The sequence below is a fragment of the Protopterus annectens genome, chromosome 3.part0 (genome assembly GCF_019279795.1).
Source record: "Protopterus annectens isolate FY-2018-M chromosome 3.part0, PAN1.0, whole genome shotgun sequence".
NCBI classification, from domain to species: Eukaryota; Metazoa; Chordata; order Ceratodontiformes; family Protopteridae; genus Protopterus; species Protopterus annectens.
This window is the reverse complement of record NC_056731.1, coordinates 252,268,688-252,281,735: the sequence shown is the minus strand read 5'-3', so window position 1 is coordinate 252,281,735 and position 13,048 is coordinate 252,268,688. Positions and strand designations below refer to the sequence as shown.

General features: G+C 45.4%; 1 protein-coding gene across 3 annotated transcripts in view; it reads left to right on the top strand.

Annotated features, from left to right (window-relative positions):
- The window catches only part of CTNNB1 (catenin beta 1), a 756,935-nt gene that overhangs the window by 524,081 nt on the left and 219,806 nt on the right, over positions 1-13,048 (top strand). For all 3 annotated transcript variants that reach the window (XM_044064737.1, XM_044064734.1, XM_044064735.1), the window contains exons 10-11: positions 434-592; positions 797-916. In XM_044064737.1, the coding sequence (XP_043920672.1) occupies positions 434-592; positions 797-916 (279 nt within the window). The remainder of the gene's footprint in view (positions 1-433; positions 593-796; positions 917-13,048) is intronic.

Here is a 13,048-nt window from a genome sequence, read left to right as displayed (position 1 = left end):
CCCCTTGTCTCTCTTCTTACAGGGAATTTTTGGTATTTACTTTCTACAGGTGGTGTTCTTCCACCATAACCTAGCTCCCTATTTGGGGGGCTTCTGACAGGGCACGAAAACTGGTGTAATGGCTGCCTGATTTTATACCACTGACGACCTGATGTCAGTCCTGGAGCGACAGCAACCGATGCAAAAATACTAAGCGTGTAGTATTCGGGCTGACCTGAGGGCTACCTATGGCAGGGATAACCCAAATGTGTTGGCTGCAACAGTGAATAACACTCTACATCTACATTTATGGTAAGTGTCCACAACTGTACTTTTCTGTAACTGGGACTGTTGAGTATTGTATCCAATTAGTTTTGAACTGTTTTACATGTATATGCGTGGTATAATTGTAGTGTTTTGAGTATTTCTAAACTTTTAAATTTCCAAATTTCAGGCCACTGTTGGTCTTATCCGCAATTTGGCACTCTGCCCAGCAAACCATGCCCCACTTCGTGAGCAAGGAGCTATCCCACGACTAGTTCAACTCTTGGTGAGAGCACACCAAGATACACAGAGGAGAACTTCTATGGGTGGAACACAACAGCAGTTTGTGGTAAGAGCTGGAACTTTAATATTAAAACAGGAAGGATAGTGCTTAAAGCTCTAGTGCCTTTTGTATTTCTATTTTGAAACCTTAAGAGGTGTATGCTGTTGCAGTAATTGTAGAATTATGGTTCTTTAAATTTGACAATCTATGGTAGCAACTTTGTCTTGTGTAGTATTCAGATACATTTTAAAACATGAATTTGTTTTGCAGGAAGGGGTTCGTATGGAAGAAATTGTTGAAGGCTGCACTGGAGCTCTTCATATCTTGGCTCGAGATGTTCATAACAGAATTGTCATCAGAGGCTTAAATACTATTCCACTTTTTGTACAGGTAGCTTAAAAAAATTGTGCTCTGAGCTTTTTGTATATGTATAGATTTTATTGCACATGTTATGTCCCAGGTTGCAAGGTTTGATATCACTTCATCTCTATCGGTGATGTTTTATTTACAGCTGTATGCCTGTGTAACACTGTATTGCATGTGTGCCCCATGCTGATTATTTCTCAGTAAGATGTGTAAAATTCTTCTGTGAATTTTATACTTGTGTTGTAGAACCAAACTCGTTGCAGGGCTAGTGGGAAATGGTTACTTTTTGTGCCCCTTGTAGAAAACTAAACTACTTCCTAAGAATGTAGATGTTCTTCGTGTTTCACTGTTGCAGTCATCACACTTGGGTGATCTGCCTGCAGGTAGCCCTCAGTCGGCCTGAATACCAGAGACTTAGTATTTCTGCGTGGGATGCTGTCGCTCCAGGACTGACATCAGGTTGTCAGGGGTATAAAAACAGGCAGCCAGCATCATTATGGGTTCATAGGTAGGTACTAGGCTATTGGCCCTAGGGCCTATACAAGCCTAGCCAAAAAGGTACCCTAGCTTTTGCCACCCAAGAAAATTATTTTCCTGTGCCACTGTCAAGCAGAAGTGATCCCCGGGGTGAATTTCCTATTACCCATGCAATCAAGATTTTTTTTTTGAAGAGTGCTAATGAGCTCTGTTTGACATAGGTAGTGTGTTCCACAGTATGGAAAGTCTCTCTCTGGGACAGGAATCTATTCCTCCAGCATGTTCTGTTTATTGTGGTGACAAGGTTTAGGTCCCTAGAGCGTGTAGCTCTGAGGGATTGGGATTTCTTTAAGTGGAGCATGTCCAGCAGCTCTGGGTTTGACATGCCTTTGTATTTTAGGCAGAAATCGCCTCTGAGTAGACTATATGCAACTGAGTAAAGCTGGAGTTTGAGTCTGTCTGCGTAGGGCATCTGTTTGATGCCAGTAATCCTCTGTGAGGTATTTCTGCAGCCTTTACAGTTGTTGATGGTCTTTAGGTACATACCAAAAGGGGCGTTGTATTCTACTCATCACTCATTAGACCCATTATAGAGGGGAACAATGACCTTTTTTTTTCTGGATGAGAAATCTTTTGTGATGTGTGCCACGTACAAGGATTTCCTGACCACTGTGGTGATGTAATTATCAAAGGAGAGACTACTGTCCACCTGGGTCCCAAGGTCTCTTATCACACTTTCGGTGTTAAGTAGACTACTGCCTATGTGGTAGTTCATGGGTAAAGAGTTTTTACCAAAGGGCATGACAATGCACTTTTGGGCATTGAGCTTGAGACCATGGCTTTGACACCAGGCATCTGTCTCAATGAGGCCCTTTTTGTAGGATGTCCACATCATTAGGAGTTTCGATTTATGGCTCCTAGTTTGTAGTAGTCTGCAAATTTAGTTAGCCAAAAACCTGTTAGCCTGTACTTTAGAGAAGTAGATACCAAACAGGAGAGGACCCCGGACTGAATCCTGTGGTACTTCTCTTGTCACTTGAAGCCTGATTTGGAGTCTGCTACTTTCACAGTGTGGGTTCTGTCAGTAAGCCAGCTGGCAACCCATCTTGTGACATAGGGATTTACACTTGGTTTAGTGAGTTTATCTATAATTCCAGAGAGGGATGTTGTTGAACGCCTTGGCGAGATCTAAATAGGCTGTGTGAACCACCTTACCCTCATCTATGGCTTTGGTGACTGCTTCAAAGAAGTCTCAGGTTTAGGAGACATGATCTGCCTTTTACAAACCCGAACTGTGTGAGGTCCAGAGTTTGGAGATCTCCAATGTCTTGAGTTCCATGATCTGTTCCATGGCCTTGCAGACCAGGCTAGTCAGGCTAATGGGGTGGTAGTTCCTGGGGTCTGTTGTGGCCGCCCCCTTTGTGGAGTGGTATAACCGTTGCAATGAGCCATTCAGTGGGCACAAAGCCTGAGGTGAGGCTATGATTGAACATGGTACTTAAGTGGGGTGCCAGTTCATTCTGTAGTTCGTGTAGAAGGCAGCCAGGGATGTTGTCAGGTCCCATGGATGCTGTGTTCTTGGCTTTGGAGAGTGAGGTTTTTATCTGTGCAGCCGTGATTACAGGAACTTTGCATTCTTCCGGTGTAAAGATAGATTCAGTTCTAACTTTACCCTCTCTCACCCCCTAAAGGGCCTGTTTGCCAGGATGTTGGCAATATCAGTTGGTTGTGTATATTTAGTGTCATTGTGCTGTAACTTAGAGCAGATCTCAGTGTTGCCATTGAGATCCTTGACATAGCTATAGAATGCTTTGTGGTTGTCTTTAGAATCAGTGGCGATTTTTTTTCATTACTAGCTTTGGAGGATTTTGAGGGATCTCAGCTTCTTACTGAGGCTGACCAGGGAGTTCCTCCAGTTGTGGAATTTTACTCACTTTTTTTGCAACTACTTCTGTTGTAGAGTTTGTGGCAGAAGACCACCAGATTGGCTTCCTTTTTTTGGAGGATAGTGTCTTGGTTCTGTTAGGGATAGCACGATCCATGCACGTGTAAGTGCTTATAGGTTCATGGGTAGGTAGGTACTAGGCTATCTGCCTTAGAGCATTTATAAGCCTAGCCAGAATTTGTTGGCTTTCACCTCCCTTTTAGACTAGATCCTGAGCCTCTGTCCAGCAGGGCCATAGAAGTGATCCCCGGAGCAATTTTACGATTTCCCATCCACTCATCAAGATTTCTCTTGAAGAGGGTCACTGCATTTGTGTAGGATTCAGCAGTCGCACCTCTATTGTCCATCTGCATGGGTGTCGTGAAGTTGCTACTTCTGTCTTTTGAGAAGCATGAAGTTGGCTTTGGAGAAATTTATCGTTTTCCTAATGGGGGATGGGAGCAGGATGTGGATGTGTAGAGTGATTGCCTTGTGGTCTGATCTGACAGAGGTGCTGATCTCTGGTGTGGAACACCGGTCGCCCATGTTGATGACCAGGTCTAGGATATTGCTGCCCCTGGTTGGGGGTGTGGATAAGTTGATCCAAGGTGTTGGAATTGAATTCCAGAAAACGTTGAGCAAAAGAATTGGTACATGAGTAGATGTCCTTCATGGATGCATCTGCAGTCATAACAACTGGGTTGTCCTGTCGTCAGGCAGCCCTTCAGTCGGCCGGATTCCAAAGTCCGGGTCCGGCTTCGGCTGATGTCGCACTTCACCCGACGTCATCTCTGTTGGTCTTCGGGTATAAAAGCATCAGCCGACGCCATTTTCCTCAGTCTTTCTTGCCGTGGCGCAAGCAGAAGCTGTTCGCAAGTGCCGGTCGGTCGGATCCAGAGATTACTTCACGAATACTACCAAGACTTCTAAAGCTAAGTACTCCGTTGGGGACTCTTTCTTGCCTCAGCCGATGTCAGAAAAAGTTAATAATTGTTTAACCTGTGGGAAACAAATACCTCATAAAGATTTCCACTCTTATTGTCTGCCTTGTTTAGGCCCAGCCCACATGCAGCAGCCTGTTCGCCTGTGCTTCTTTCAACCGACGAACGCTTAGGCGTTGGTCGGAGTTTGCAGAACAGTTTTTGGTTCTGATTTTGCGTACATTATGCCGCCGGATCCTCCGACTACCCAATCTGCCAAAACGCCAAGATAAAGACCGAAACGCGCGGTCCGAGGTTGCGCCGAAACCATGGTTAAAGCAAACCGCGAGTGTCTCTGTTTCGGCCGAAACCGAGAAAACTGATCAAAGTACAGCTGAACCTATCTCTACAACTGAGGCCCCTGCTACCACTCTTGAATCGGCCTCAGAAATTTTATCCACTACGGTGGTTGCCACTGACTTATCAGACACCATTCCTTTGGATGTCTCTACCCCAGCACGTGGTGCAGCTAGGCCTCCAGCAGCCATGTCCATTAAGGCCTTCGCCAGGGCTAAAGCAGCCAAGACTACTAAGACAGTGCCTGTTAAACCCCCCACAACCAGGCCCTCTTCTAGTTCTCAAATGCTTACTTTGGCAGAAGATTTAATTTCATTAATTAGAGGATCTCAATCTCACCCAGACAGGGCCTCTCAGCCCCCAGAGAAGAGACCTAGGGCAGAGCCCCCTGAGCCAGTGTCCTCTGATGATTCTGCTGACGAATCAGACATAACTGACCAGCCAGAGGCTCCTTTCTCCAATTTTGAAGATTCTGATGCTGAAGAATCCATTCCAGCTGCTTCCCACCAGAAGAATTCTCCTTTGGGAAACCTTACATGCCATGCGAGAGCAGTTCCAATGGCAGCAACAGGATTTTTCAGACTCCAGAAAAGACTTAGGACCTTTCTGCACCTCCCACAGCACAGGCCCTTAGCTATACCTCCTGTTCTCTCTGTGATGGATGATGCTTTCAATGATTTCTGCTCCCTCCAGATTCTTTACCCCCAGCCCCTGCTAACCCAGAGAGACTTTACCGGGTGCCACCTACTCATCACCACCTTTACAAGGGCCCACTTGCAGACCCGAAACTATATCCCAGGGTCCCAAGGCAGTAGCAGAGACCATAGCTAAAAACCCTATTCCTTCTGAAAGGGAAGCAAGGTCATTAGACAGATGGGGTAAAAAGGTTTACACTTCAGCTACTCTCTCAGCTAGAGCTTTAAACTGTCAAGTTTCACATGATACAATACCAAGAGTTTATGCTTGATCAGTTAACTAAAAAACTAACCACTGATGAATCTCTTGATAAGAAATATGTATTAGAAATGGTAAATAACATACAACAGGTTAGCAACCATTCCTTAAAATGTGGCTATGATGCACTGGAGGCTTCATTTAGATCAGCCATGACTGGCACAGTGATAAGAAGGCATGCATGGCTAAAGGAGCAAGCTTTACCGGATCATGTTAAAGCTAAGTTGCTAGATGCTCCTATGGATAAGACAAGTTTGTTTGGTACACCTGCCCAGCAGGTTATGAAGAAAATGGAAGAAAAGGCAAAATCTGTTCAAACGGTTAAAGATTTCTTGCAGGTTCAACCCCCAAGGTTTAGCAGGAACTGGCCTGCCAAAAATTGGTCCTTTCCTGACTCCACAAAATTTCAAAGGGGCAGGAATAGATGTTCCAGAGGCAGAAACCAATCCAGAGGAGGTGCCTACAGAGGACGACAGTGGCAAGGTAACAGAGGCACAGACACAACCACTGCCACTACATCAGCACAACCACAGTGACTTAACCCTAAATCCGCCTACCAGGGAACAAACAGCGGCTCCTCTAGGCGGAAAGTTAACCTTATTTTCAAAGAACTGGCACTACATAACAAAAGACAAGTGGATTTTACAAACCATAGATCAAGGTTACGGTTTCACTTCCACACTTTACCAGTCAAAAGAGGAATGCCAAATCTACCTCCAAATCAAAAAACAGAGGCACTACAACAGATAATGGAGTTAGCAAACATGAGAGCTGTGGAAAGAGTGCCAACAGCAGAGCAAGGAAAGGGGTTCTACTCCAGACTATTCCTAGTTCCAAGAAAGGAAAAAGTTGGAGACCAATTCTCGACCTGTCCACCTTAAATATATACATCATTGTCCCAAAATTCAAAATGCTGACCCTACAGCAACTTCTTCCCATGCTGGGCAAGGAGTCTTGGCTGGTAACTCTAGATCTCAAGGAGGCATACCTGCACGTCCCCATTCGACCAATCTGCAGAAGATACCTCAGATTTCTTGCAGGATCAGAGCACTATCAATTCTCAGCATTGCCCTTTGGCTTATCTACTGCCTAGAGTATTCACAAAATGCCTGGCATCAGTAATCGCCATTGCAGACTACAGGAATTCAAATTTACCCATACCTGGACGACTGCCTGCTACAAGGGGACAACAAAAGCAAGCTGACAACAGATTTACAAAGGGTCATTTACTTGCTACAAGCTCTGGGATACACAGTCAATTTACAAAAGTCAAGGCTGATACCATCCCAAACAAGGACATTCTTGGGCGCGGAATTGGACACAGTAAAACAAATGACATTCCTGACTACAGAAAAACAAAAAGAACTCCCTCTTTACTTCTTGGCACTAACAAAACTGAACAAGTTAACAGCAAGAAAAGTACTGCAGGCCTTGGGCTTCATGGCATCATGCATAATCTTGGTCCCATTTGCCAGGCTACATATGAGAACTACAGTGGTACCTAAAGAATTTATGGTCCCAACACAGACACAGCCTAGAAACAGAAATCCCACTAATTCCATGCTTAAAGCAGGAGTTCCTATGGTGGGCTCAGGCATGTCAGTCAAACCCAGGCCTACCCTTTCACAGATGTCAAGCAAGCCAGACCATCACAACAGACGCTTCAGACCTAGGATGGGGGGGCCCACATGCTGGACAAATGCGTGCAAGGATTGTGGACACAGGATCAGCTTCACCTGCACATCAACCTAAAAGAAATGCTGGCAGTAAAACTGGCAATCCAAAAGTTCAAACCATTTCTCCAAGAGGGCCAGTTGATAAGGACAGACAACACCACAGTCATGTGGTACATCAACAAACAGGAGGCACTCATTCATACACCCTATGCAGAATGAGTTTGGAGCTGTGGACCCTGGCACTCAGCTACAACATCCAGTTACAGGCAATATTTGTACCGGAAAAGAAAATACTCTAGCAGACATATTAAGCAGAACCACATCGGATGCCCACGAATGGAAGCTGCACCCGGACATCTTCAAGACCATCTCAAAGAAATGGGGGATGCCTCAGATCTATTCGCATCACCTCTCAATCACCAGCTCAAAAGTTCTGCACAAGGACATTCCACCCACTAGCATGGAAAGTGGATTCGCTCTCCTTCAGCTGGAAAGGCCTAACAGCATATGCATTCCCACCTCTTCCCTTGATACACAAAGTACTACTAAATATCAAGGAAGAACGTCCAAGGATAATCCTGATAGCTCCAAACTGGCCAAGACAACACTGGTACCCACTGCTGAGGAGCATGTCTCGGCACAATATGTGGCCAATACCCCTGATGCCTTTGATGTTAACTCAGAACAACTACAGCATCATACATCCAAACCTAAAAACGTTGCAACTGACTGCATGGAACATCACATAGCAGCAGCTAATCCAGAACTTTCCCAAAGAGTTAAAGACATTATTCTTGAAGCACGCAGACCTTCAACAAGAAGGAACTATGCTGGAAAATGGAAAAGGTTTGTCATTTGGAGTACGGAAAGAGGAAAAGATGTGTCAAACATAGATATGCCTAACATTCTGGAGTATCTGGCGAACTTCTTCATTCAGGCCTGTCCTACTCCTCCATCAAGATACATGCATCAGCTATTTCAGCAGAATACAGCTTTGATCCACCTGTTTTTCGCATCCTTTGCTCAGGCAGTTCCTCAGAGGAATCAAGAATGTAAAACCTCCAAGGAAACCACCATTACCAGCTTGGGACTTAAACTTTGTGCTAGAAAAGTTGACACTATCACCCTTTGAACCAGCAGCAACAGCAGACCTACATCACCTGTCATGGAAAACTGCTTTCCTACTGGCAATTACTTCAGCAAGGAGGGTTTCAGAACTACAGGCCTTAATGGCAGTGCAACCCTTCCTAATCTTCCACCAAGATAGTGTCCATGAGGACTAATCCTACATTTATGCCTAAGGTGGTATCCAGAGCGTCTTTAAACCAGGCAATCCACCTACCTACCTTCTTTCCCAACCCACAAAACAGAGGGGAAAGAATACTGCATACCTTGGATGTACATAGACAGCTACGCTACTACTTGGACAGAACAAAAAATAGCAGAAAGACTGACCAACTTTTTGTAGCTTATGCAACAGGAAGGGAAGGAAAAGCTATTTCCAAACAGACAATCTCCAAATGGATAGGAAATTGCATACGATTCTGTTACTCCTTCCATGGAAAACCAATTCCACAGAACATAAGACCTCATTCTGCAAGGGCAACAGCCACTACCACAGCCTTCTTACGAGGAGTGGCAACCAAAGACATTATTGAGGCGGCTACTTGGACCTCCGTGCATACATTTGCCAAGCATTATAATTTGCCTCTATATTCCAGATCCCGAGCAGGGTTTGCCACTGCTGTACTGCAAGGGATCCTAAACACACCATAATCTACTTTTATCCTCCTCCCCTAGTTGGCTATGGTATTCTACCCAGTTGTTATGACTGCAGATGCATCCTTGAAGGACATAGTACAGTTTTGTACCTACCATAAATGTAGATGTCCGAACTGGATAGCATCTGCAGTCAGGATTACCCTCCCTCCTTCCCCTCTGTGGTACTCCTAGGGTGTTTACCCTCCTAATAGCTAGCTGGTGGGGAGTCTTTTATGGTGTATTTGTTTGTATATATGTACATACATGCTTATTTTTGTGTTTACCTCTATCTTTTTGGAAACATTGGCATCTATCGAAATTTTAGCCTTCAAGAAGGCTACTGGCATCTGGGGCAAGAAACACTGAGGAAAATGGCGTCGGCTGATGCTTTTATACCCGAAGACCAACAGAGATGACGTCGGGTGAAGTGCGACATCAGCCGAAGCCGGACCCGGACTTTGGAATCCGGCCGACTGAAGGGCTGCCTGACGACAGGACAACCCAGTTGTTATGACTGCAGATGCTATCCAGTTCGGACATCTACATTTATGGTAGGTACAAAACTGTACTTTTTCCCAGTTAATGGTAGGGTAGTTGATAGCACCCATTATTAGGGTGTTGGGTTGTACCTTGATATTTTCCAGTGTATAAAGATATTTTCCAGTGTATCAAGAAAAGGAGTGGGAATCTGGGCATTGTGGGGGGTCTGTAGCAAGCTACAAACTGGATTGCTGTTTTGCCCAGAGTTAGTTGAGCTTGGATAATCTTGGCTACATTATGCTGAGCAACTAGCTTGGAGGTGTGGATATCCTCCATGAATATGGACACGCCTCCACCTTTAGTGTTTCTGTCCGGGTTTGGTGGCCGAAAGGTGTGATATGAATTGTAGCCTGGTAATGCAGGGGTGCTCTCTGGAGCTTTGAACCAGGTCTCTCTCACTGCACAGATGTCTGTTCTCCATTTTAAGGAGTGCCTCGTGTGAGTGCATTTTGAGGTTTAGACTTCTAGCATTGAGTAGCATTGCCCTCAGATTTTGCTTGCTTGTACTTATTACGGTGGTGAATTTGTCATTTGAACCTTGTCTAAAAAAGGCACTATAGAGGGTGCAAGAGCTTTTGCCGGTATCCAGAATCTCAAGTATAAAAACAGGCAGCCGATGCCATTACATCAGTCTTTCTTGCTGAGGAGGTGCCCGAAGCAGAAGCAGTGCGCAATTGCAGGTCAGCCGCTTCCTGAAAATTTTGGTTTAGAGTTGAATGATCCTGAAGTCTTCTAAAGCTAAGTACCCTGTTGGGGATCCTTTTTTCTTGCTCTAACCGATGTCAGCAAAAGTTAACAATTGTCTTGCCTGTGGAAAGCAAATACCTCTGAGATTTTCATTCTTACTGCGTCACCTGTTTAGACCCAGACCACATCCCTTGCTGTCGGTTTTTTGCCTTGTTTAATGCCCGAACCATTTGTCGTCAGGCTAGCTTTGTCGCTAAATTCTTTCGCGCCCAATCTCCATATTCTGGAATGGCTTTGGTAAGCCATCCGACTACAGATCTTCCGAAAACAGTAAAGATAGACCTCATAGGTCCAAAACTGCCGACGACGCTTCAGTTAAGCCAGTCGCCAGTCCACCGGTACTCAGTGAGGTGCCTTTGCGGCCCCTGATGCCCACTTCTATGGATTTGCAGGCCTCTGCTGAGGCCCATTTGGAGTCCGGTATGCCGCGGGATGCTTTAGAGTATGGAACCAGTGGATGTCTCTACCTTAGATGGGTCTGGAGCCACTGTGCAGACACTGGTTTTTGAGTGAGTTTTTCATCATACCGATGTTCGAATCAAACAAACTACAGAGTATGCCCTACGCCTAGAAAACAGATGACCAAAGCGCATGCTCAGGCACCCATGCCACAAAAACAAATACTTAGAATGGCTGAAGGTCTTATGCTAACTAGGGGAAGCAAGCCTTCCCAGCTAAGACTCCAGTCCCCTTCAGGTTCTACAAACCAGGAGTCCGACTGACCTTTCTGATTTATGAAGACATGCCCTTATCCACCTATGAGGATTCAGATGCAGAGGAATCAATTCCCTGTCCCTCCCCTCCAGAGGGATTTCTCTTTTGGTGAAACCTTGCATACTTTGAGAGCATTACCATTAGGAAGGCCAAGACGATCCTCAGTCTGAAAAGAGACTAGGAGAAGTTGCCGCCTCGGCGCAGGCCTTTAGCTATACCTCCTGGATGTTGTAGATGTTTCCATGGAATCCATTCTTACTCCAGACACTTGCCTCTGGCACCTAGGAAACCAGACAGGTACTACAGAGTACCTGATTCTCAAATTTCTTTTCAAGAATCCTACTGCTGATCCAGAGATTTCCCAGAGACCTAAAGGTATTAAGGCTACTACAGCCAAAAATCCTATAGCTCCTGACAGGGATTCCAGAGCTGTGGACAGATGGGGTAAGAAGGTATATACCTCTGCAACTCTTGCTGTCAAGGCATTGAATTGCCAGTTTCACATGCTGAAATACCAGCAACATATGGAACTTATTAAAGAAAAAGTGTTAATTTTTCCAGATTGTGCGGAAAATAAAGAATTGCAGGAGCTTATACACACTGCAGAACCAAGTTAGTAAGCATACTTTGCCGTGTGGGTTTGATGCCCTGGAAGCATCTTGCCAGGACAGCAGTCACCGGCTCTCTACTGAGAATATATTCTTGGCTGAAGAAGCAGGCCTTGCCAGATCATGTCAAATGTAAATTACTAGACGCTGATTTAAATAAGGACAGTTTGGCACCAGTTCTTAAAAAGATGGAAGAAAAAGCTAAATCTATGCAAACTGTTAGAATTCCTACAAGTGCAACCACCTAGATTCAGTAGGCATTGCCCTTCAAAACGCTGGTCCTTTCCAGCCCCCTCCAGACATTCCCAAACAAGACCCAGGGGAAACAAACCACTCTGAGTATGCAGAGATCTAAGCAATGGAGTGCCCCCACCCCAGAGTAGGGAGTGGTAAGCCACCTCCTTGTGGAAAAAGCTCACAATGATTTCTCAACTCTGCTTCCCAGCCCTGCCCAATTGCTTGTGCCCATAGGAGGAAAACTTGCCCTTCATGCAAAAAACTGGGTGTCCATCACTCAGGGCTGATGGGTCCTCAACATTGTAACCCAGGGGTACAAATTTTATTTCCATTCACTGCCAACCCCAAGCAGGTTTCCAGACCTTTCTCCAAACCAATGGGCAGAGGCTCAAAACCAAGTACTTCCCGGTTCAATGTCAGAGCCATTCATCCTGTTCCAGGAGCAGAGGGGTGAAGGATTCTACTCCAAACTATTCCTGGTACCCAGGTAAGAGGGCTCTTGGCACCAATCCTGGATCTTTCATTTCTCAACACCTTCCTGGTGGTACCAAAATTCAAGATGCTTACCTTGCAACAGCTTCTCCCTATGTTACCTAAGGATGCCTGATTAGTCACCCTAGACGTAAAAGAAGCCTATCTGCGCATCCCCATAAAGGAGTGCAGGAAATGTCTACGATGTTCATCGTGCATACAGCTGCAGTCATAACAGATGGGTTCTCCTGCCGTCAGGCGGGTCCTCGGTCGGCCGAATTCCAAAGTCTAGTTCCGGCGTCGGTTGTCGTTGCTTCTTCCCTGACGTCAGTGCGACAGGGGTATAAAAGAACCAGCCGACGCCATTTTCTTCAGTCTTTCTTGCCGCGCGGTGCCCGAAGCAGAAGCAGTTCGCAAGTGCCGGTCGGCCAGCTCCATTACGAAAAATTTGGAAACCGAAGTCGTCTTAAAAGCTAAGTACCCCGTTGGGGAAACTTTTCTTGCCTCAGACCGATGTCAGACAAAGTTAATTGTATTTCTTGTGGGGAAGCAAATACCGCATAAGGATTTCCATTCCCTCTGTATACCTTGTTTAGGCCCAGACCGCAACGTCTCGGTCTGTCGCTTTTGTGCTACATTCAACAAACTCACTATTAAGCGTCTGGCGGAGTTCGCCCAGCATTTTTTTGGGAAAGCATTTAACTATACTATGTCGTCTGATACCCCGACTCCGGTTTTGTCTAAAAAACACAGACAAGGACCGACATTCG